This window comes from Monodon monoceros, unplaced genomic scaffold (assembly GCF_005190385.1).
Source record: "Monodon monoceros isolate NGI ecotype Baffin Bay Population unplaced genomic scaffold, NGI_Narwhal_1 Super_Scaffold_16, whole genome shotgun sequence".
NCBI lineage: Eukaryota > Metazoa > Chordata > Mammalia > Artiodactyla > Monodontidae > Monodon > Monodon monoceros.
In genome coordinates this window covers 112,575,139-112,599,100 of record NW_021703772.1, presented here as the reverse complement: position 1 = coordinate 112,599,100, position 23,962 = coordinate 112,575,139, and the positions used below count along the sequence as shown (strand labels likewise).

The following is a 23,962-nucleotide window of genomic DNA, read 5'->3' as shown; positions in this document are numbered from 1 at the left end:
ACACAATATCTAGTCATTTAGCAAGGTAGTATGTTTCAAATTTATAAAGAACATTGCTTCCTTATTTTCCTATGGAAAAGAACCTCATCTCTATAAATCATTTTGTTGGGAAGATCCATTTCTGATCACTATCCAGTTAAATACAGTTTCAGAAATACACTAATGGCATAAACTAAGAATAATTTCCATAGCATGGAACAATTCATACCATCCTTAATTTATGTGTACATATTCCAAACCAAACTACTCTCGACCAGAACTGATATCAAACAGGTGGCAAACTAGGAGGAAAAGAAAAAGGTTGTTTCAAAAAATGCAAGAGTGTGATTACCTTCAACTTTTTAAATTTTAAGAAGAGTAGTCATCTCTTCCAAAGGAAAGATGAAGTTAAAGTTACTGTTTATACTTATAAATTTATTTCCCCCAGCCCAATTCAAAAAATTAATTGAAATAAAGTTTGCAGAACATCTAACAAGAACGATAATGAATACCTGTCCATTTCTTTAATACTTACATTTCACATATATGACAAAAGGATAAAGTAAGAAGGCTGAAATTCTGAAAAACTGTAAATTTCTGCTTTTTTTAATTGAAAAAAAGCCCACGATTCTTTGGGAGGTGATACAAGATTGTTTGTTTTCCGGTCAGATCATAATTTCTACAATTTCTGTAATAACCATAAATTCCAAGGGTTCCCATTCTCCCCACCCCAATCCACTTTTGGCACCTATATGTGAAATATCACTTCTGAAAAATGGGGAAAAGTATGCTGAGCACTGGGTTTTTATGGCTGTCCTCCTTTGCTCATGAAAAATTTTCTGACTGCTGAATTCAGAATATTGACACAAGAAAGACAATATCTCATCCATAAAAATCTTCTTCTAACTAACGAGATGGCTGTCTCAGAAACAAATTTATATTAGAAACAGCAGCCAGTTCTCAGAGGTAAAGGGGCAGTGGCTTCTCCACTTCTTCTGAATTTACTGAGCAATTCTATGAGAGGTAGCGGGTGTCTGGCACAGGCTCTGGCTTCATGCGTTTAGAACACAATCTTAAGTCATCACGTTCTTCAGAGGAACTTGGGCTACATTGAAAGAAACAAAAGAAAAGGTCCTCTCAGCCTCTGCCAGGAGGAGTGGGTCAGGACAGAGCGTGGGTTGCGGATGGAGAAGGAGGGCCCTGACCCTATGACTGGCAATTACGAGAGGATTTAGCCAAAGGACTTCTTTTAAAAATTCTGATTAGAAAAGTATATCATTTATACAGTATATTGCTCTTGAGTCTTAATGTCACTTATTTAAAAAGAAGCTCCTACACAAAAATCAGAATGCCGCAGGAGAAAAGCGACCAACACAGACTATAACTGGCTGATACTTAACTACGAAGGGTACAACTCTTCCTTCTTTCCTATTGAGAAGGATTTCTGGGCTTGGTGTTGATCTGTTTGGCCCCATTCAACTTTATTTTTTTAGCTCTGCTTCAGATCCACAGGGTATGGCCAAGAGACCCCAAAAAATCTCCGAATTTTCCAGCGTCATTAGAACCTAATGGATGTTTCTGAGAACTACTGTTGAGCTGACAAGGGTGGGGGTAGCCTCACCCCACCCTCACCTCCCAAGACCTAATAAAATAAGACACTTTTATTTCAAAACGAAAGACGCTATGTTACAAAACTGGGGAAAAAGTAAGAAGTTAGGACAGTCCTTCTTAATTAACACTTGGCTAACGCCTGCCTGTAGCACTACATACATGGCTTATTTTAGGAAGGAAAAGAGGGAGGAAACTCTGAAACCTCCTGACAGAGGAGCCATCCCATTGCACAGTCAAGGGCTTATTTCTTCTGCCAGCCACTGGTTCACAAATATTTTCCCCATTTACAGAAGCGTGTGTGAATGAGGCTGGGGAGAGCGGGGAACAGGCCGAGAGGTCGACTGGAGTCTTGGCTTGAGGAGCCTGCCCTCTGTCCTTAGTGGCAAGCGACATGGTCCAGCACCCTAGCCTTCACAGTAAACAACATCTTTCTTTAAAACTTTTCTTGTTCTTGCTGCTTTTCTTGCCGTTCTTGTCTTTGTTTTCTGACATCTTCTTTGCTCTGATCTCTCTCATGAGGTCAAAGAACACCTGGGGTGGGGAGGAAGGGGTGAAAAGAACAAGGAAGAAAAAGCCATTTAATGATTTAATGAAGCAATTCGACCAAGCAGGATATGTAATTACAGTTTAAAGTATATATAAAGCCAAGTGTATTCTTAAAAACCATGGGCCATCAAAAACAAAAGGTCTAGGGCTTCCCTGGTGGCGTGGTGGTTAAAAGTCCACCTGCCAATGCAGGGGACACAGGTTTGAGCCCTGGTCCGGGAAGATCCCACATGCTGCAGGGCAACTAAGCCCATGCGCCACAACTACTGAGCCTGTGCTCTAGAGCCCGTGTGCCACAACAACCGAAATCTGTGAGCCTAGAGCCCACACTCCATAACAAGAGAAGCCACCGCAATGAGAAGCCCGCGCACCGCAACCAAAAATAAAAATTAATTTTTTAAAAACCCCAAAAAACAAAAGGTCTAGAGCAGAAGAGAACAACTAACGTTAGAAACGTATTCTAATTCCACAAAGGAAACCTCTCTGCTTACATCATACAACGGGTCAAGCTAAGGGCAGCAGCGTCATACCATTAGTACCACTCAGCAGCCTATTTCAAACTGATGAAACCTGCTCTGGGGATAAGTATGATGAAGGATGAGACATCACAGGACAGACCGACAACAGTTAGAGACACCAAGAGTGACAACAGTCAGCAGGCGTCCTGGCTTCCAACCACGGGGACGGGGAAGGGAGGAGAGCACCTCAGGGCCCCGCCACGTTCCACCGAGCTGAGGAGTCCTGCCCTGAGCCTAAAGGCACGAGCGCCATCACGCAGGACGGCTTCGCAGCCTAACCCCGACGGCAGACTCAGATCGGGGAACGTGGCAGATGGGGCGGAGGAGGGGATGCAGCTTGAACAAACAGTGGGGTCCCCGACGCAGGGCAGGGGGGCGGAGGGGCAGAGGGGGTGTCACCCTCCCCACGTCTGCCCCTCCCTGCCCCGCTCCGCGTGATGCCAGCTGCAAGGGGCTTCATCAACAGCTGATGAGGCGTGTCATTGAATGCCAGCATGCTATCAGTTGTCACAGTGGCCTGGGTTTTGCCCCCTGCTACCAGCAACCACGCCCGGGTACCGATTACATGCCAGCAGCCAAAGTACGCCTCCTACAAAGAAAGATTTGAGATTTCTCACAGAGAAGACGGAAAGTGTGAGATTGAGTGTAGCCTTTGACCTTTGGACGTTTGCACAGAACAGGCTCCTGTTACTTTCTAGAGGAAAGCGAGACTGGGCTTTCTGAGTGGGGGACTCCACGAGCCCTCACCACTAGCTCAGGGTGCAGGAAAGGACCCCCCCAAACTGCATCAGGCTGACCTAAGCACCCCTTTCCTTCAGCCTCTCAGGAAAGCGCCCTCTCCCCCATAACAGGGACCGTGAACAGCTTCGAATGTCGCCGGTTTTTCCTTGTCCTAGCAGCGCAAGGCAGGCGGAGGGAGGGGAAGGAAGGGCGTGATGCCCAAGCTGTTCATCGCCAGTCTCATCGACAACCTCCTTTCCTGTGACCTGTTCACAGCGAACACAACGCTGCCCGGCGTCAGCTTCTGCTGGTTCCCGTTTGGCAGGTCCGGCCGGTCCCGGCCAGGAAGGGGAGGTGACAAGCCGGTGTGACAGCTCCCACCCCCCAGGTCGGCAGTTCCAAGCCCGGAAAGTCTTCCTGATGTTTTAAAAATAAACTGCATGACTGGACTTTCTGTGTGTTTTCTAATTCTACAGCTAGAAAACAACTTGATAGAAACAGAAAGATTTGGAAATGCACAAGAATCAACGTAAGAGCTGAGATAGCAATCAAAGAAAAAGGAGCTGCCGAGTGAACCTGCTTCGCACGGCAGATGCAGCTTAACAGACTGACACTGTTGGAGAGGCTTCCAAAGCAGACGCCTTCCAACACCAGCGTCCTTCCAGCATCCCTGCAAGCTGAAGTGACACCTGGTTTCAAATCCCTTCCTCCTCAGGTGAGAAGCAAAGGAGAAAGGAGAAGGGATGTGAAGGACTCAGGTGCTGCACAGACGGCGCAGACGAGTCCACAGCCTGGCTGCAAAGCGACGCGCGTCGGTCTAACGGGAACCCAGGCCGTGACGGCAGAGAGACGACCTCAGCTTTTAGATCTGGGGCAACCGATTTGAACTTCAGCTTTTTAAAAGAAGCCCTCACAATCGCAATCACTGGAAGGTGGGTTTTCAAACCATCGGTGTTCATCACTGTCAAGGTCATCCTTTCCTTCACTTCATAGATTTGAACGAAAAACTACGCTGGGGGTGGAGAAGAGGGGAGAGGTCCCTGGACGCAGAGACGAAGTTATAAAGACTGGACCCCTTGGCTCTGCCGGTGGGCAGGGAGGTGAAGAGAACGAATCTACCCAACCCGCCAGCGAGGGCAAAATCAAGGGCCCCCGAGGCGCCGGCCCTGCGCCTGGAGCACGCAGGCCGCTGAGGCCGCAAGGGCAGGGTCTGTGGAGGCCGCGCCCTCCCCGTGCCGCTTGTGTGACGCCAGGACCCCCGCAAGGTGCCCCCCCCGGCTCCCCAGGACCAGCAGGGGGGAGTGGGGCCCACCTTGTCCACGTTGGCCCGCGTCTTGGCCGAGGTCTCCACGTACTGCACGCCCCACTCCTCGGCCTTGGCCCTGGCCTCCTCCAGCGGCACCTGCCTCCGCTCCTGCAGGTCAGACTTGTTCCCCGCCACCAGCAGCGGGACTTTATCTTCTTCCGCCTTAACGCGGAGGATCTGTTCCCTGGGTGACAGGTCAAGAAGAAGGCGGCTGAGCAGGCCAGGCCGGGCGCCAGTCTCCCCACAGGCGGGCCGCTGGCCCAGGCCCGTCCCCAGGGGGCACCGCTCCAGCCCGTGGCCAGCCAGCGCCTGCAGGCTCTGCTCCCAGCTTGCTGCGCCCCAGGGACGCGGGTGCTCACTACGGACGCGGGTCTGGGGGCTTCCCTGGAGGTCCAGTGGTTAGGCCTCCGTGCTCCCAATGCAGGGCGTCCGGGTTCCATCCCGGTGGGGGAACTACGATCTCGCATGCGGCACGGTGTGGCCAAGAAATAAATGAATAAAATGAACAGCAAAACGGGAGAAAAGTTCTTAAAAAAAAACAACAACAACGCAGGTTTCTGGGCCCAGGAGCAGATATGTGGGCAGGAGCCCAGGATTCTGCATTTAGGCTTCAGCCAAAAAACAAAACAAAGGAGAAACCTGGGACCCTCTGTGGTAGAAACCAGATGAAAGAAGTATCTTCATATACAAAACGCTTAATAATGCCCCTGGGGGAAAAAAAAGTCTGATCTCTTTGTGAGAATAAAAGCCATGAAACCCAGGGATTTTCGTATGGTCTGTTGTTAGCAGACCGTGAAATCAATGCAGTGGGACAAAAACCGGTGATTCTTTTTCCTCAGTCAAGTAGAATATTACAGAGAAGCAAAGCAACATTCGAGGGACGCTCACAGTAAAGGTAAGTACGGTTTTGTGCCACTCCTGCTTCAACTCTGTCTGCACCTGTGCACCCCACCCCCGCCCAGGTCTGTGAGGCAGGAGCCCTACTTCAACATGCCTTATTTTTCTACTAGAAAGTGGGGGGAAAAAAATGAAATACTATAAGGCCTATGGAAAAGTACTTCAAAAACATCTTCTCTAAAATGACTGCTACCTGTAGCACATTAAAGTTTACCTCTACTAAAAATAATCAGCTACCTAAAATCATTTTGGAAAAACAGAGTATTCAAGAAATTAAATATTCCGCTTCCATTATTTTGAACCAGGGGGAACCTGCCTACTTCTGTATTCCCACACATTCCCAAAAGAGACCCCTTCAAAAACGTATTTGGTGGGGATTTGCACTGACTTTTATATAATACGGGGTGACATTTCATAATAATAAAAACGTTTAAATTTTTTCCCATACAGTCGGTTTCACTACCAGATATCAATTTTTTACAATTGGGGTGTAGTGGACTTACAGTGTCATGTTAGTTTCAGGTGTGCAGCACAGTGACTCAGTTACACATATACATGTATCCCTTCTTTTTCAGATTCTTCACCCTTACAGGTTATTACAAGATAGCGAATAGAGTTGGCTGTGCTGTACAGCAGGTCCTTGTTGGTTCTCTACTTTGTATGCAGACTGTGTGTCTGTTAATCCCAAGCTCCTGATTTATCCCCCCCTTTAAGCAAAATGAAAAAAGCAGATGCTTGAAACCTGTCTAGGAGGAGCTCTGCCACACCCTGCATTTCACAGGGGTCAAAGAGCGTGCGCTATGCTTACAAGTTAGTGATCAGTATACATGGTGAACAGTAAAAACTGATCACATTCTGGCTCGTTAGTCTTGCAGAGCCGTGACTAATCACCTCATTGATAAACATATTGAACGAGAAACAGGAGTACCAAGCTCTGGTCTCTTGTAATAAGCCTAAAAGTTTCAAGGAAGAGAGGGTGTACTGACATTTTGTTTTATGTTGGAGGCTTTCCATTTGGAAGATAAATGCAGAAATGCTGTTTTAAAACTGCTAACAGGCATGAAGCGACTGAGTTTAAGCGTAAGGGCTCCAAGGATCTACCCACATCCCTCTGCTTCTAGCACTGCGGGAAACCGGGGCAGCCTGGGGCTTTTATCGAACTTCCCAGAGCTCAAGCCACAGGCACTAACTTCCCCTTCCTTTTTCTTTTAGGTCATCACCTGTCCTTTCTCTTCTTTCATAATAACCAAAACCCTCCTCCCAGGAGGAGGTAAGGAGGCACGAGTGTATCTGTGTGTGTGCAGTGAGTGGGGGCACAGCCAGCACTTCCTTAATGGGTGACTCACGGAGCCGATGGGAAACCCAAGGCTCCGGACGGGGAAGAAAACAGGGCGGTGAGTGCATCCATCCTGTTCGGTCCTCAAGAAGGCATAACAGCAGGATCGTGTAGATGCAAAGCCAACTGTGCACACGTGGACTACAGCCACTTACAGAAGCTTCTCGGTACATCAGGAAGAGCTACAAATAACAGGATTTCTCACAAGGAGTCCTAGCCGGTTAACAGCTCACGACACACACACCACAGCTGCCAAGAATTGCGTTATCCGCCCTCGGGAGGCTTGGGGCCACGAAGACAACAACTGAGGCTCCGCCTGACTCCTCTCTCTGCCCGTCTCCCCCGAGGCCGCTCCTGAGCGCTGCCCCCCCACCCCCGCCCACCGAAGCTCCTTCCACATCCTGGGGGGACGTTTAGCTTCCTCGTTCTCACCTTGGGCTGATGACCTTCATTTCTGACCAGAACTTGCTGAAGAATGAAAAAAGAGTACTGGTTGTTCTTCTCCTTTTTAGTTCCCTATTAGACTCTAGTTCTGGTTCTTAGAATGAAAAGTCACCTGGGGACTTCCCTGGCGGTCCAGCGCTTAGGACTCGGTACTTTCACTGCACGGGTTTGATCCCTGGTCGGGGAACTAAGATCCCACACGCCACACAGTGCGACCAAAAAATAAATAAAAAGTCACCTGGATGGATCTGTTTCTAAGAAGGGGGATGAAAACGCACAAGTGTATAAGCGAGATGGGAAAAGGATGGGGAAAGAGAGAGACCCTTCCCACTAGAATCCCTGGGAGTACTAGGCCCACACAGCTCACTACTTCTTTGTAACAAAATGAACTTCAGGGATCTCGACATACCGCGATGTTAAATAAATTACAGCGGTGGATACTCACCTTGTGCCCACACAGTGAGAAAAGCCTATGGCCGCCACACCATGAAGGGTTCTCCTTAGGAAATCTAAGTCTAAAGCGTCATTTTATTTCATCTCATCAACAAGAGCATTTTCAGGTAAAGAGACAGAACGCTAAGGACACTTGCCCTGGGTCACAGTACCGTGACAGGGCGGGGACTCAGGCCCCCCGGGTCTATGTGACCCTGAAGCCGGTGCTTTCTGCCCCACTTGAGCTAATGTCCCCAAGGGAGCAGCACACGGTCACTCTGACCCAAGGCGTCCACTCTCCCGACATCTGAGGTTTCAGAAGCCTCAGAGTAGAGCAGAACTGTTGCTTTTCTAGCAAAATTGGGAAAAAGATAAAGATAGTTAACGCTTACCAACCCCTGTCTCTCGGGATTTACATGAAAACAAAACTACCGGCTCTTGGCTGTATGGAACGGCTTCGTCCTCTCTAGGAACAACAGATCCTTAAGATCATTTACATGTGGAAGTTACAAACCTGGGAAGCCCAAAGAGAGCGTAACAAATGACGAGCTATAAAGTGCCAAGATCCAAAAAGCCCCAGCAAGCTCTTCAGAGAGACTTCGTCCTGAGACGTACTCCACTCTGCCCCAAACTCCTTCCCAGGCTGCCATGAACGGAAGGCAGAGGGCCCCCCGGGACGCACCTGAACTCGGCAGTGGCTGTGAATGACTCATGCTCGGTGATGGAAAACACGAGGAGGAAGCCCTCCCCACTCCGGAAGTAGTTGTCGCGAATGGCCGCGTAGTCCTCCTGTCCGGCTGTGTCCAGGATGTCTATCTGGACCTCCTCCCCGTCCAGGACCACCTTCTTCCTGTAACTGTCAGCCTTGGTAGGTTCATAGTCCTCCACGAACTGGGCAAACGGACGACACGATTAGCAGGTAGCAAAGTTCTAAGACAAAGAACAGCTGCCAAAAGAATTTCAATATATGGGTGCTTTGCTTATCGCCAACTGCGGCTTTACTGAGCGCTGATGTTTACCACGCCACGTGTAAGGCACTAAGGGTACGGAGACTCCTTGGGTAGTACTTCTTTGCTGCTTCCAACTCCACCATTTGTTATTTTGTTTTTAAACAATAAGAACAGATATCCCCATTTTACAGATGAGAAGAGACCAAGCAGAGAGCAGAACGCTTGGCAATATTCTTGTCAGTATACAATTACAGTTAAACACTGGCAACGGTAAGAAACGGGAGCTCTTATTCATAATCAACAGAATTATAAAACTCATCTGAAAAGTAACTGGTCAAGAGGTACTCAGAGGCTTAAATAACAATACAACATGAAGATCTCCAAATGGGTCAAAGATTAAATGTTAAAAATAAAACCCTCAAGTACTAGAAGAAAACATGGGTGAAATCCCTTTATTACCTTGAAGTAGGGAAGGCCTTTTTAACTATGACCCAAAATCCAGAAGCCATGTAAGGAAAAATTGATAAATTAGACTACATAAAAAGTTTTAAAACTTCTGTGTGACACAACACACTATAAACAAAGACAAATGACAAGCAGGGAAGAAGTATTTAAACCCATATCATAGAGAACTATATATTAACTAGAAACAGGGAGTAAAAAAAGATCAACAAGCCGATGGGAAAAAGTGGCAACAGACATAAACAATTCACAGAAAAATACACACATATGATGTTAAACATATGAAAAGATGTTCATCCTCACTAATAAAGAAAATGGTAACTACATGGAGATACCATTTTTCACCTAACAGACTGGCAAAAATCCCAAAGTGTGACAACACACCTCTTGCACATTGCTAATGGCAGGAGACAGCAGTACAGTCTGTACGGAGACCAACATGGCGACACCTAATCGAGCGAGAGAAGCAGTCCTCCTCCTAGGAATCTAATCTACAGACACACCTGCACAGCAACATACAAGGTTATCCACTGTGGCACCACGTGTAGCAGCAAAAGATGAAAAAGCACCCAAATGCCCAGGACAGGGATCCACAGAATGCAATACTATGCAGCTATAAAAAATGAGGGAAAACACACCCTGGGAAGACAAAACAAAACAAATTTAAAAGCTGTTAAACAGGAAAACTGAAGCAAATGAACGTAAATGAATATTATATTGGTAATGTAACCCGACAGAGAAAGAATTAATCCAAGAGACTTTAAAAAAGAATATTTGGATAGAATACATCCCACTAAAAGAGACTAAGGACAAAAAAAATTCAAAGAAATGTTGAACTTCCCTCAGTGGTTATATTATTCAGTAGCAATGATATGAATATTTCAAAGCTATTTTCCTTATATTGCATTATACATAAAATAAGTAACTATTTTAATGATAGTATAAGTCAAGATATTCAGGGGAAAAAGTTAATGATAGCAATGTACTATTAAACTTGAATTCATGCTGGTATAACTGGATATCTCCACATGTAAAAGAATGAAGTTGGATTCCTACTTCACATCACATACAAAAATTAACACAAAATGGATCAAAGACTTAAATGCAAGAGCTGAAACTATAAACTCCTAGAAGGAAACATAAGGTGGAAATCTTCATGACCTTGGATTTAGCAATGCATTCTTAGATATGACACCAAAAGCACAAGCAACAAAAGGAAAAAATAGATAAATTGGACTTTATCAAAATTTTAAAATTTCATGCCTCAAAGGACACCACCAAGAAAGTCAAAAGACAACCCACAGAATAGCAGAAAATATCTGAAAAGCATTTATCTAATAAGGAACTTGTACCCAGAATATATAAATTAACTCTTAAAACTCAACAATAAAAAGACAGTTTTAAAATTAAATGAAATTAAATGCCAATTTAAAAATAGGCAAAGAAAAAAAAATGAAGAAAAAATAGACAAAGGATCTGAACAGACATTTCTCCAAAGAAGATATACAGATGGCCAATAAGCACATGAAAAGATGCTCAGCATCATTAGTCATCAGGCAAATGCCAATCAAAACCATGAGATGCCATTTTACACCCATTAGGATGCTATAATCAAAAAGATGGACAAGGGCTTCCCTGGTGGCGCAGTGGTTGAGAGTCCGCCTGCCGATGCAGGGGACACGGGTTCGTGCCCCGGTCCGGGAGGATCCCACATGCCGCGGAGCGGCTGGGCCCGTGAGCCATGGCCGCTGAGCCTGCGCGTCCGGAGCCTGTGCTCCGCGGCGGTGAGAGGCCCGCGTACCGCAAAAAAAAAAAAAAAAAAAAAAGATGGACAAGCATTGGCGAGATGGCAGAGAAATCAGAACCATCATACGTTGTGAAACGGTGCAGCTGCCATGGAAAGCACGGCCTTTCCGTAGGTCCCACAAAGTTAAACACAGAGTTACCATATAATCCAGGAAATTTCCCACTTAGGTGCACACCCAAGAGAATCTGACACGTCTACACAAAAACTTGTAGATGAATGTTCACAGCAACATTGCTCACAATGGCCAAAGGTAGAAACAATCCAAATATCTATCAACTGACAAATGGATACAGAAAACGTGACATATCCAGACAAGGGAGTATTGTTCAGTCGTAAAAAGTAAGGAAGTACTGATTCATGCTACAACGTGGATGAACCTTGACAAATTATGGTTGGTAAAAGAAGCCAGACACAAAATATCACATAATATATGAGTCTATTTATATGTAACATCCAGAACAGACGAACCTACGGAAACTGAAAGCAGATTTGTGGTGGCTGGGGGAAGGGGGTGGAGAGGGACTGCCCATGGGTAAGGGGTGTCTTTCTGGGGTATGAGAATGTTCTGGAAGTAGTGGTGATGGTTGCACAATTCTGTGAATATACTACAAACCACTGAATTGTACACTTAAAAGGGTCTATTTTATGGTATGTGAGTTACATCTCAATTTTTTTTAAAGCATGAAGCACTGATACAGCTATAACATGGATGAACTTTCAAAATGTGATGCTCAGTGAGAGAAGCCAGACATAAAGGTCACACACTGTCTGATTCCACGTATGTAAAGTGTCCAGAACAGCACATCCATAGAAACAGAAAGCGGTTGCCAGGCCCGGGGCCGGCGGGGGGAAGTGGTAATGAGGAACGGCTGCTACCGTGCAGGGCTCTTCTTTTTGGGGTGATACAAATGTTCTACGATTTCATTGTGGTGATGGCCGCACATCTGCGTGAATACACTAAAAATCACTGAATGGTTCACTTTAAAAGGGTGAATTTCATGGTGCGTGAATTCTTCATAAAGCTAGCATTTAAATTTTTTAAAAATTTAAAAATCGAGTTGACAATATCGATATGAACTTAGGGACCCTCTGAAGGACCTTGTGTTGTCAATCAATAGCTACTAATTCAAATGATTTTAAATCTAAAGATAACCTAATACTAAAACTAAAGAGGGTACTTCCCTGTTGGTGCAGTGGCTAAGAATCTGCCCGCCAATGCAGGGGACATGGGTTCGAGCCCTGGTCCGGGAAGATCCCACATGCCGTGGAGCAACTAAGCCCGTGCGCCACAACTACTGAGCCTGCGTGCCACAACTACTGAGCCTGCGCTCTAGAGCCCACGAGCCACAACTACTGAGCCCATGTGCCACAACTACTGAAGCCCGCGCGCCTAGAGCCCGTGCTCCACAACAAGAGGAGCCACCGCAATGAGAAGCCCGTGCACCGCAACGAAGGGCAGCCCCCGCTCGCCGCAACTAGAGAAAGCCCGCACACAGCAACGGAGACCCAATGCAGCCAAAAATACATGAATTAATTAATTTGAAAAATAAATAGAACTCAAGAGTCTCTTACACTCATATAACAATCTTAAAATAGAGAAGATATGAAAATTTGCCTATGCTTCACAGTGGTGTCCTCCTGTTAACGTCCCGAGCACGGGACTCAGTTTCCTTTTCTCTGGCCTCCCGGACAGGGGGAGCCACACCTGGCCGCTCCTCAGAACTGCTGGCAGAGCTTCAGGAAAAGAACGACTCGGCTGCAGCTCCAGAGGGATTTGGTAAAGGAGCCCCGGGGGAGTCTGCAATCAGCTGGGCTTGGCCGTCACCCCTAAGGTCTCTTCAAGCTTCAAAACTGTGATTCTAGAGCCAGACCCTTCAACCTCGCAGCCACTAGCCGGGCACCAGGGGCTCAGCGGCCACAGGTGTTGGACAGCACAGATACAGAACACCCCCTGCATCACAGAAGGTTCTAGCGGGCAGCACCGTTAGGGGAATCGACACAAGCACTACATCTCTCTTCTTCTGCTGCTTTTATTTTACCATTCCTTCAATCCTTCAACAACTGCTGCTTTCTGGTCCCCACATATGTTAGCCAGTGGGAAACAGAGACTAAGGCCAAGCACAGCTTCCCCTTGGTTCTCTGAAGAAACTAGGAAGAAGAGAAAAAGCTCTTGATTCCTCTGCATCTCTTCCCCTCCCTCTTGCTGTACACACAGAAACATACACAGGGAAAGTGACACATCCCGTCTAGACTGCCCTGGTCTCCTGCGGTGTCAGCCACCAGGCCAGACAGGATGGCTCCAACCTCACTGCCGGAGTCGGGCTCGGGGTCCGAACGTGCTCTCAGATTCGGCACCCGGGGCCCCTCGGTCACCGCGTGGTGGAGCAGCCTCCCCTTCCTTCCCTGACGTGACTCCGGCCAGGCCGCCCCCCGGACAGCAGCGCGACAGACCTTCCGATCTGGACGACTCTCCCGTGTGGGACCCTCCGGCGCACTGCAGCACGTTCGGCAGCATCCCCGGCCTCCACCCACTGGCGGCCAGTCACATCCCCCCATTGTGACGGCCCCAAATGTCCCCAGACACTGCCCGTCATTCAGCGGTGGGGGCAGGACACACAGAATCCCCCCCATCTCCATTAACGCCTGTTCTTCTAACCACGTCTCCCACGCTTTGATTCCTCTCCTCCCTGTCCCTTCCTCCCCAGCCTCTGTTACAGAAGGAAAATAAGGAATCTTTAGGAAGCAAGTCACATTTTTAAGGAAAAACAAATAAAGACTTCCAAGGCAGATTTTGTAACTTGCCTCTCTTCTTTTATGCAAAAACGTTTGGCGTGGGCTTCTCTGGTGGCGCGGTGGTTATGAATCCGCTTGCCAATGCAGGGGACACGGGTTCGAGCCCTGGTCAGGGAAGATCCCACATACCCTGGAGCAACTCAGCCCCTGAGCCACAACTACTGAAGCCCGCAGGCCCTAGAGCCCGTGCTCTGCAACAAGAGAAGCCACCGTAATGAGAAGCCTGCGCACCACAACGAAGAGTAGCTCCTGCTCGCTGCAACTAGAGAAAGCCCAGGCAGCAATGAAGACCCAACGCAGCCAATAAATAAATAAATAAGCTAAAAAAAAAAAAAGTTTGACGTAAATTAAACAGATTCTGCTAGACTTCCCCACTTTGGACCCTAGTGTAAAATAAAGAAAAACAACCCTCGAAAACAAAAGTATACAAATGCTGGAGAGGGTGTGGAGAAACGGGAACCCTCCTACACTGCTGGTGGGAACGTAGACTGGTGCAGCCACTGTGGAGAACAGTACGGAGGTTCCTTAAAAAACTAAAAATAGAGCCGCCATATGACCCAGCAATCCCACTCCCGGGCATATATCCAGAGAAAACTCTAATTCAAAAAGATACCTGCACCCCTGTGTTTATAGCAGCACTATTTACAATAACTATAAAGAAAGAATGAAATAATGCCATTCGCAGCAACATGGGTGGACCTAGATTCTCATACTAAGTGAAGTCAGTCAGAAAGAGAAAGACAAATACCATATGATATCGCTCTTATGTGGAATCTAAAATATGGCACAAATGAACGTGTCTATGAAACAGAAACACCCTCACGGACATAGAGAACAGACTTGCCAAGGGGGAGGGAGGGTAGGAGAGGGATGGATTGCGAGTTTGGGATTAGTAGATGTAAACTATTGTATAGAGGATGGATAAACAACAAGGTCCTACTGTAGAGCACAGGGAACTCTATTCAATATCCTGTAATGAACTGTAATGGAAAAGAATATAAAAAAAGAATGTATATATATATGTATGACTGAATCACTTTGCTGTACAGCAGAAATTAGCACAACATTGTAAATCAACTAGACTTCAATTAAAAAAGAAAAAAAAAGAAATTGGTCATGTAGAAACATACAAACGAAAAGTTTCTCATGATAAGATACAGTGGGGTGTGACCCAGGGGGAGATGGTCTGGAGGTTTTGGTTTTGGTCTGAAGCTTATTCATTGCAGGGCCCTCTTTTAAGAAAAGAATACAAGATTACACATATAATGGTAAATACAAAAGTGATTATCGAGAAGGAGAAAAGAAATTATAATTCATTACACAGTTTGTAAAATACACAAATATACGCTGGTGAACCCAACCCTCGGGGCCCCTCGATGGGTCACGCCCTTGTATGGCATTCTCTGCTTGAGCGCACAAGGCCCTGAGGCTGGCTTGCAACCAACAGTGTACAGGCAGCGTGATGACACGACCCCATGACCACGTTTTTGTGTGGAAGGATCCGTCTTAGCTACCAGACACTTCCCTGCTGGCCGGGGAGAAGCAAGCGGCCATGGAAAGAGCTGTCTACAGAAAGGGCCATGCGGCAGAGAACTGGGGGCGACCTCCAGCAGCCGGGGCCCCATCCTGCACCCGCCAGCAGCCCGCGGGCTCGCAGGAGGCCGGACACCCTCCCCACAGCCTGAGACCCTGGGCAGCACCACGCTCAGCCGGGCCAGACTCCTGGAAACCGGAGGTGACGGATGTCCGTGTGGGGATCTGTTCCATGGCAATACTACAAATACCACTCGCACCCCAAATCCAGCAGAATAACAGTCTTGCTCGTTAACTGCTGACACACCTCTGCAATACCGTCCTACTCTGTTAGCTGTATGCGTCTGAACTATCTCGTCAGATGCCAGGGATCCTGAAGCACTGGGTTGGCCAAAAAGTTCGTTCCGGGCCACACTGCAGGATGGTCTGAAAAACCCGAACGCACTTTTTGGCCAAGCCGACGTTGCCTATAGAGAATTGAAAAATGATTCAGTCCTTCCTCTAGCACAGCTGGTCCGAGTTTTTCTTTCATGACGGTTTAGCAAGGTTTCTTCGGCTTTACGACTAGGTGATGTTCCTAGTAAGGGCGGTTTGGGAACTACTGGCAAATTTAGGCCGTGCATCCGTCTTCCCCGTAAGGAGCCATGAGGCCTGGAAAAACCTTCCAGACCGGCCTCTGACACCGCGCTTGGAGCCGCTGCCCACTCACTTGCCGTGCCGGGCGCCTTGGACACAGCCCTCCCCGCGCCCCCATCACAAGGCCAGGGCCCCTGCTAACTGCATCCTTAAGTCGGCTTCCCTTGGCCACATCCCAAAATGTCACGGTCACTGCAGCACACCCTGTGTGGCAGGAAGCTGGACGGGGCGGAGCCTGGTGGAAAGAGGGTCATCTCAGCTGATCGTGGTGACAGCGTCCTCTGCCGCAAATTCTGGAAGGCACGAGCCGCGCAAAGAGGGTGCCAGCGAGAGGCCCCAAGGCTCCGGCTCTGGTCTGGACACGCTGTTGCACTACCAGCCACCGGCCGTCAAGCAGGGACGCCTGTTTCCACGAGGTCAAGGCTGTGCCGTCGCGCTGGACTCGGCAGCAGCGCCATCACCCCCAGGAAGTGATGCAAGCTTGGGGCTTTAGCTTGAACCGGCGGAACCAGAGCAAGGAGAAGAGATGGAGCTCTACAGGGCAGCTCAGCTGTCCCCTTCCGTGCCTGTACGGGCTGGCTGTGACAGCCAAGCATCTGGCCCGCCCTTTCGACACCTCCCCCCAGCTCCTGTCATAATACAATGACGGAAACGATGCGAGCGGGGACCCCGCATGTCCCTGCCTGAGCCGAAATGACTCGCCTAACATCAGCAGTGCAGCTCTTCCCCTGGTGAGAACCCCCGGAAAGCTACTCAGAAGCCACCGCAGCACAGCTTGCCCCATGACCCTGATAAGCCCCAGGGAACGGGCCCAGGGACGCAGCTGGAGGAGGGACGTGGCGACAGCAGGCCCGACGGGGAGGCGTGTCTTACCTCATCATACATGAACTGCAAGGTCAGGGCCGACTTGCCCACCCCTCCGCTGCCAACCATGATCACCTTGTGAAGGGCCAGGGAGCTCTGGCTCTTGCTCTTGTTTGCGGCCATCCTGCTGGGTTTCTGCGAAACGCGGCCGGAGGACCCACACGGAGAGCTGCCAAGGAAGAAGACAGACTCAGAGGCGGTTTGGTTCCACCCAAAGGAAATGACATGACAACCCTCCAGAAAAGCCTAACCCAGACGTTCCACCAGAGAGGTCATTCTCCTAGGCTCGAGGCAGAGGTAAAGCCCCCCAAGCACTGCCGAGTCACAAACCAGAGCTGAGCCGACCCGAGGGAAGGTGAGACGGAGAGAAGAATCGGGCGTGCGCACCCGACGCCCCATCACTGGGGGTGGGGGAGGATGGCCCGCCAAACCCGCACGCCCTCAACAGAGCCGCAGGGGGCAGCGAGCCACGCAGCGACCCCACGCCAGCTGTGCCACGGGGGCCGCTCAGGGCCCCAGCATCTCTGTACCCTCGCTCCCTCCCCGCCCCTCCAACACACCCACACGGCCCTCCCAGCGGACAAAGGTGGGCTCTGAAAAGGGGTGAGCAGACCTGCTTTTAATAATCAGCATCCCTTCACGACACAGGACAGTTAAAAGGAAGACAACTAAACTATTTATTCCACGTTGATTTACATTAAGAACTAAATGAGTCAGACTTTTCCAAAACAACAATCCATTAGTCAAAATCAGTTTAGCCTCATCAGAAGTGAGATAAAGTGAGTAGAACAGAGCAATCTTGGTGGTGGGGGGAGAGAAAGTATTCTCAATAAGCACATTTAACAGGTACCTGAAACTTGGCATCCAATTAACCTGACAAGCTTTTGCGCAGCAAAGGAAACCATAAACAAAACAGAAAGACAGAATTTTCTCCCTTACAGAATGGGAGAAAATATTTGAAAATTGATGCAACCGACAAGGGATTAATTTCCAAAATTTACAAACAACTCATACAACTCAAGATCAAAACAAAAACAACCCACCCAATCAAAAAATGGGCAGAAGACCTAACTAGACCTTTCTCCAAAGAAGACATACAGATGGCCAACAAACACATGAAAAAATGCTCAACATCACTAATTATTAGAGAAATGCAAATCAAAACTACAACGAGGTATCACCTCACACGATTCAGAAACGGCCATCAAAAATTCTACAAACAATAAATGCTGCAGAGGGTGTGGAGAAAAGGGAACCCTCCTACACTGTTGGTGGGAATGCTAAGTTGTGGCAGCCACTATGGAGAACAGTATGGAGGTTCCTTAAAAAACTGAAAATAGAGCTACCATATGCTCCTGTATAACCCAAGTGCCAATTTTTATTTTAAACGATTTTTATGGAAAATCTCTCTCACAGATGCCACAGCGTAAGGAAAAAGGGCATGGGCTCGGGCATGTCGCGGGCCCAAGTCTGGCTCTGCCATTCGTGAGATGTGGGACCTGGACACTATTCAGTTTCTCTAAGCCAGTTTTCTTATTTGCAGACACAAGTAAACCACCACCCACCCTGCAGGATTTTTCTGAGTATTAGATGAGATAACACATGCGAAAGATTGAAGCCCTGTGCCTAGCATATAACAGGAACTTAAAAAGGCTGGTTTCCTTCCTATCTCATTTTAAGAGAATTTTTTTTCTCATTAGACACGATGGGCACCTATTTCTGACAAAGTAACTTGAAAATACCACCAGTAGAAAAAAAATAAACACACACACACCATTGCGTAACAGAAACAACAACATTTTAAATCAGTGATCCCAGCCTCGGTGGCACAAGGAGATCCCTGGGCAGTTTTAAAAACATCCCCAGAGATTCTGATGGAGTTTGGTCTGGGATGCCTGGGATCGGAGCCTGGGCATGAGAACATCTAAAAGCTTCCCAGGTGATGACAGTAGACCTCCAAGGTTGAGAACTTCTATGAAATGCACAGCTGGGCTCAAAAAAAAAAATCCCAATGCTGGGGAGAAAAAAAGTCAGAGCTGATATTTCTGTGGTCCTAGGTGGTTGCTGCTCTGGGTAACTTAGGATTTAACACACACACAAGTCAGTCCCTCAGAGACACCAAGAGCCTCGAAGGAATGCACCTTCAGGTAAAGAATGGACGAGTAGGACTTCCCTGGTGGCACAGTGGTTAAGAACCCGCCTGCCAATGCAGGGGACACGGGTTCGAGCCCTGGTCCGGGAGGATCCCACATGCTGCAGAGCAATGAAGCCTGTGCGCCACAACTACTGAGCCTGCGCTCTAGAGCCCGTGAGCCACAACTACTGAAGCCCGCGTGCCACAACTACTGAAGCCCGTGTGCCACAACTACTGAAGCCCACAAGCCACAGCTACTGAGCCTGTGCTCCCCAACAAGAGAAGCCACCGCAATGAGAAGCCCGCACCCAGCAACGAAGAAGACCCAACGCAGCCAAAAATTAAATAATTAAAAAAAAAAAAAAAAAAAAAAGAATGGACGAGCAAAACATCGGTCCACTGTTGGGGAGGAAGAGATTCCCTCTGCCTTCCTAGGCTCTTCTTTCTGGTCTGGGAATTAAACTGACATGAAACAGATTAACAGGAGAAAATCCAGCAAAGTCTAGTAACATGTGGACCCGGGAGAGACCCAGACAACCTGAGTACCTTGTTCAAACGGCCGAAGCCCTCACCTTGGATACCGTCCTCGCCCAAAGCAGAAGAGGATGTTGAGGGTGGGCAGAGTCGGTTATGAGCGGTGACCAGGGAAGGCCGGGTAAACAAGCGCAAGGTTCTTCAAGTCCTTACCTCCTCCGCCCCAGGAGCTGCTAGAGATTCGGTCGTCCTCGTGTCCTGGTACAGCGAGGGGGATGCCCTTGCATAGCGAGATTCCCCTGGTAAATGTCCCTGTCTCTTACAAAACGGTGACTCCTACTTGGTTTTCAGAATTTCTTCTACGCCTGCTGTTTCCCGGAGAATAACCAGCTTAAAACTATTAATATGCCAAAGAGACCTATTCTGGGATGGTACCTGCTCCCCTACGGCACCAACAGCGGAGGACAGCAAGGAAGCATGTCTGCCCGAGCCCTGGCCGTAGGAAAGTGTGCCCTGAAGCTGTGACCGCAGCACTCCCCCAAAGCCAGGAAGCAACATAACAAGTAACCCCAGGCTGCTCAGGGGGCTAGACTACAACCTCTGCGGGGGGACGCAGTGAAGACGGCTCAGGATTCCTACAACCAAAGCCCACGGATGGGGCCCACAGCTGCGACCTCCGAGACACCTAAGGAAATAGCCACCAGGAGGGTCGGCGTCCGTAACAAGTAGGACTTCTCAGGCAGCCGCCATAAAGAGTATCATTTGATCATTTTTAACAAAGGCAGAGGCAAAATGTGGGGAAACTGCATTATCAGGAGGCCAAGAGTTGAACAAGAATCACTCTGAATGTCTACAATCCTTTTTTAAGTATTTAAAATGAAAAGTAATAACAATGTAGGGGAGGAAAAACAAACCCACCTTGGTTCATTGGCTGGGGCCCTGAAAATCAGGCTGACGAGAGACTGATTAAGGAGAGAAAAACAAACAGAGGCTTCTGAACAGGTGCATCTCACAACCACGCAGGAGAGCGCAGTGGTGGCGGCCCCACGGGGTGGTGGGACTCGGGTTCACAGAGCATCTTAACCAATGAACAACGAATGCTGCAGGGAAGTGACAAGACAAAGGAGGGGGTCTTGCACTTCTGGGAGGGGGAAACTGACGCAGGGTGCGGGCTGTGAGCAAGGGGCGTTACCTCGATTCCTCGGGGGCCTCCTCTGGGTGATTAAGGATCGCCCCGCCCTTCCTGGTGGAGAGGGGAAAGTAGAACTTTTCTTTGTGTCTGTTACTTTTCAGTTGCTTTCAGCTCAAAATAATCCTTATGTCAAAGTGGCATCTTTTGGGGTGACATATTCTGACCCCCACTTCGGTGCTCAGTAGAAAATTTAGAAAATACACAAAACTATCTTAAAAAAGAGAGAAAAATCCTGTCACCCAGAGATATTCGGTATTACAGCGTTACTTCCTGCCCGTAATTTAATCTGTATATTCTTATATTTTAATCCATATACTCCTATATGTAACATCTTTCTGAGATCACACTTATGTAGTTTTGCATGTTATTTTTCACGTAGTATAGCTACCTGTCTTCTTAAGAAGTGAAGACTGACCATACTCGTAGCTTTCCCGGGTGATTCAAGGATCATCATCACTATGGAAACCAGTCGTATGACCCGCTGCTCTGGGTGGGATCACTTGTGTGCTGCCTCCCCTCAAGCTGGACCCTCCGTCCACTCTCCCTTTTCTAATGACGTGCTTTTTAATAAGCCTCCTCAGCAATTAACTAGATAATTAAGCACATTCGAATTGTGACTAAAATAGGGTAAGTGGGATGAGAAGCCGGCCTCCCCCGAAGGCTCAGGAAGGTGAAGCTGCTTTGGGCCTAATTTCTGGTCCACAGCTGCCACCAAAGGGCCGAGGTCAGTGCCTGAGGCTGGAAACTCCAGACCACCAACCCATCACAGGATTTCTCCGAAGCAGCCTTGCTTCCATGAATTATTAGAGTTGTATGAAAATGGAGAAATCCTTTTCCAGATTAGGGGCAGGGGTGCTTTCAAACACATGTAGACATCTAACTCTGAGCTGTTATTTTCAAAACACAAAGTCAGCTTCCCTAGAAGAAACCACAATAAATGGATTGAAGACTGTTCAACAAATCCACAGATATTTGCCAAAATATCTGTGCTCAAAGCTCAAAAACTGAAACAACCATGGTGGTTCTTTCCAGTCTGTATAACCCGTGAGCACTTGACACGCGGAGGGCAAGGCAGGAGAGTCAGCCTGGACCGATCCTGGAAACTGCAAACCTCCAGGCTCCTGAACCGGAGATGATAAATCCCTATTTGTTTAGACCATTCTGAGTCTATTGTTACTTGTGCCGAAAGCATTCCAGAAACAGTCTTTGCACTCCAGAAACTCAAAGTCCAGTGATTAGTTACAGAAGATTAGTCGGCGATTACAGTACGGCTGACAAATCCTACGGCAGAAGTATCCAAGGGCTCTGGGGTCACAGAGGAGGGACATCCAGATCAGAGCAGGTCAGGGGATGCTCTTACAGGGAGAACTGAGATGTGAAGGAGGCAGCTGCAGAGGAGGAGAAATACCAGGAAGAAAACAAGTCAGTGAGGCTCAGGAATGTCACGTCGACAACTTAATGTTTATAACAGATGTGCCTCGCCCATAAACATGTTCTTAAAGAATAACACAGCTATCCCTACCCCGAACATTTTATTAGCAAAAGTTCCAAGTTTTCAGAAAAGTAGAAAGAGCTGCACAGTGAACCCATATTCGCAGCCCTGGATTCTACAATCAACATGTTACTCCACTGGCTTTATCACAAACCCAGTCATCGGGCCTCCCTTGACCCACCCATCAGTCCATCTTACTTTTTGATGTGTTTCCACGGAAACTGTAGACATCAGTACATGCCATCCCTAACTTCAGCAGACATCCATTGTTTACAAAGCAATTATACTTCTCCCAGAACCATCTCCGAGGGGCTTGCAAACCTCTTAATCTCTTCCAAGAACTCTTTGGGTTCATCGCCAGTACACAAAAGCCACAACACAGACCTTCCAACAAGGGGAATCGGGGCCCATAACGCCAAGTTCTGGCAGGCTCACACCTTACAGTCAGAAGTTTTTCATCGGGGACTTGGGAGACACACCAACAGACACCCTTTAACACATCTCTACTACCTACCGACTGGAAAGCTCTATAGTGGGCTTCGTTTTTGTCCCAAAAAAACCATTTAAACACTACTCTGTGCTAAGCTGTGCATCTCTGCCCTCAGAAAACGCGATCTCCTAAGGAAAGATGTATAAACAAAGCATGGAAATAGAACTGCCCATATGCAGTGATAAAGATGCTACAAGGTCTGATGGAAAGCATGATGAACTCTGGGAAAAGAAGATCCAGAAAGGCTTCGACATGGAGTCCAAGTTCACTCAGCAGAGGGGCTGAGAGAGCGAAGCTTCCCACGCATGACGGAAGGCGTGCAAAGCAACAGAGGCATGAAGCGTCCTGGCGGGTCCGGTATCACGTGACATGGAAGCGCAGGTATGGGGTGGGGAAGTGACAGGGCGTTGCATCTCAAAAGATAGATTGTTCGTCTACAAATGAGCCTAAAATGCTGTCTGAAGAAACCTATCCTAGAGAAAGCAGGGAGCCACTGCGGGTGGGTCCCCCAGCCCAACCTAACTGTAAGGCATGGGGTAAGAATGAACACGTACCCTCCCGTACAGAAAACCAAGACAGCTTCATTTAGGTGGCTTGGCAAGGAGACAAAAGAGCTGGGAAATGGTTTTCCTACGTAATGTTCTGTAGGGACACACTAATATTAGAGGGGGCTCTCTACCACTTAGCACTGATTCAAATACAAGAACACGTATTCCCCTGAGAAAGTAACATTCTGAAAGCAAATCATGGTATAGATACATAAACCATGCAAATGTGTGTGGTTTCTACTGCCCCCCAATCCCATGGGCTAATACAGTCATTAGTCTTTCGTTCAACTTAAGCTGGGAGAGAACAAATCAGTAGGTAGAGTCAACCTTGTCTGTATCAGAGGGTTGTCATGAAAATCAAATGAGAATTTGAAAATGTAGAAAAAAAGTACTCTTCAGTCCTCATAAAATTCATCTGTCCTGGGAAACATGGTACACAAAAGCACATGGGAAATGATCAAACACTGTACATGTGCAAAGAATTGCTCTTAGCACTTTTTCTCCAGATAATATGACTTGAAGGTGGTAACCTGGATATTACTAATAGGCCATAATCATAATATTTAAGTCTCTTAGAATATTATTCAAGTTTTTAGTCCTTTAAATCATCAAAATGGAAGACAATCCTAAATCTGGGACAATCTAAGCACCAAAATAATTAAGGACAGTAATGAAAACAAACCACTGAAAAACAAGGGATTCATGAATCCATACCTATAGTAAATATTAAACAAACAAAGGGAGACAGGAGGGCTCCTGCTTAGAGTAGAACACCAAAGGCTGACTGATAAACGTACA

General features: G+C 47.6%; 1 protein-coding gene across 9 annotated transcripts in view; it reads right to left on the bottom strand.

Moving 5' to 3' along the window:
- Positions 1-402: 402 nt before the first annotated feature.
- Positions 403-23,962, bottom strand: part of RALB (RAS like proto-oncogene B) — a 40,200-nt gene continuing 16,640 nt past the window's right edge. For 2 of the 9 annotated variants that reach the window (XM_029225439.1, XM_029225438.1), the window contains exons 2-7: positions 20,361-22,022; positions 19,656-19,810; positions 16,844-17,003; positions 8,472-8,680; positions 4,687-4,864; positions 403-2,121 (exon numbers count right to left, since the gene is read on the bottom strand). In XM_029225439.1, the coding sequence (XP_029081272.1) occupies positions 2,002-2,121; positions 4,687-4,864; positions 8,472-8,680; positions 16,844-16,957 (621 nt within the window). In that variant the 5' untranslated portion in view covers positions 16,958-17,003; positions 19,656-19,810; positions 20,361-22,022 and the 3' untranslated portion in view covers positions 403-2,001. Of the gene's footprint in view, positions 2,122-4,686; positions 4,865-8,471; positions 8,681-16,843; positions 17,004-19,655; positions 19,811-20,360; positions 22,737-23,962 lie in introns of those variants that run through there. The other 7 variants (XM_029225444.1, XM_029225445.1, XM_029225440.1 and 4 more) reach the window with 6 other exon arrangements.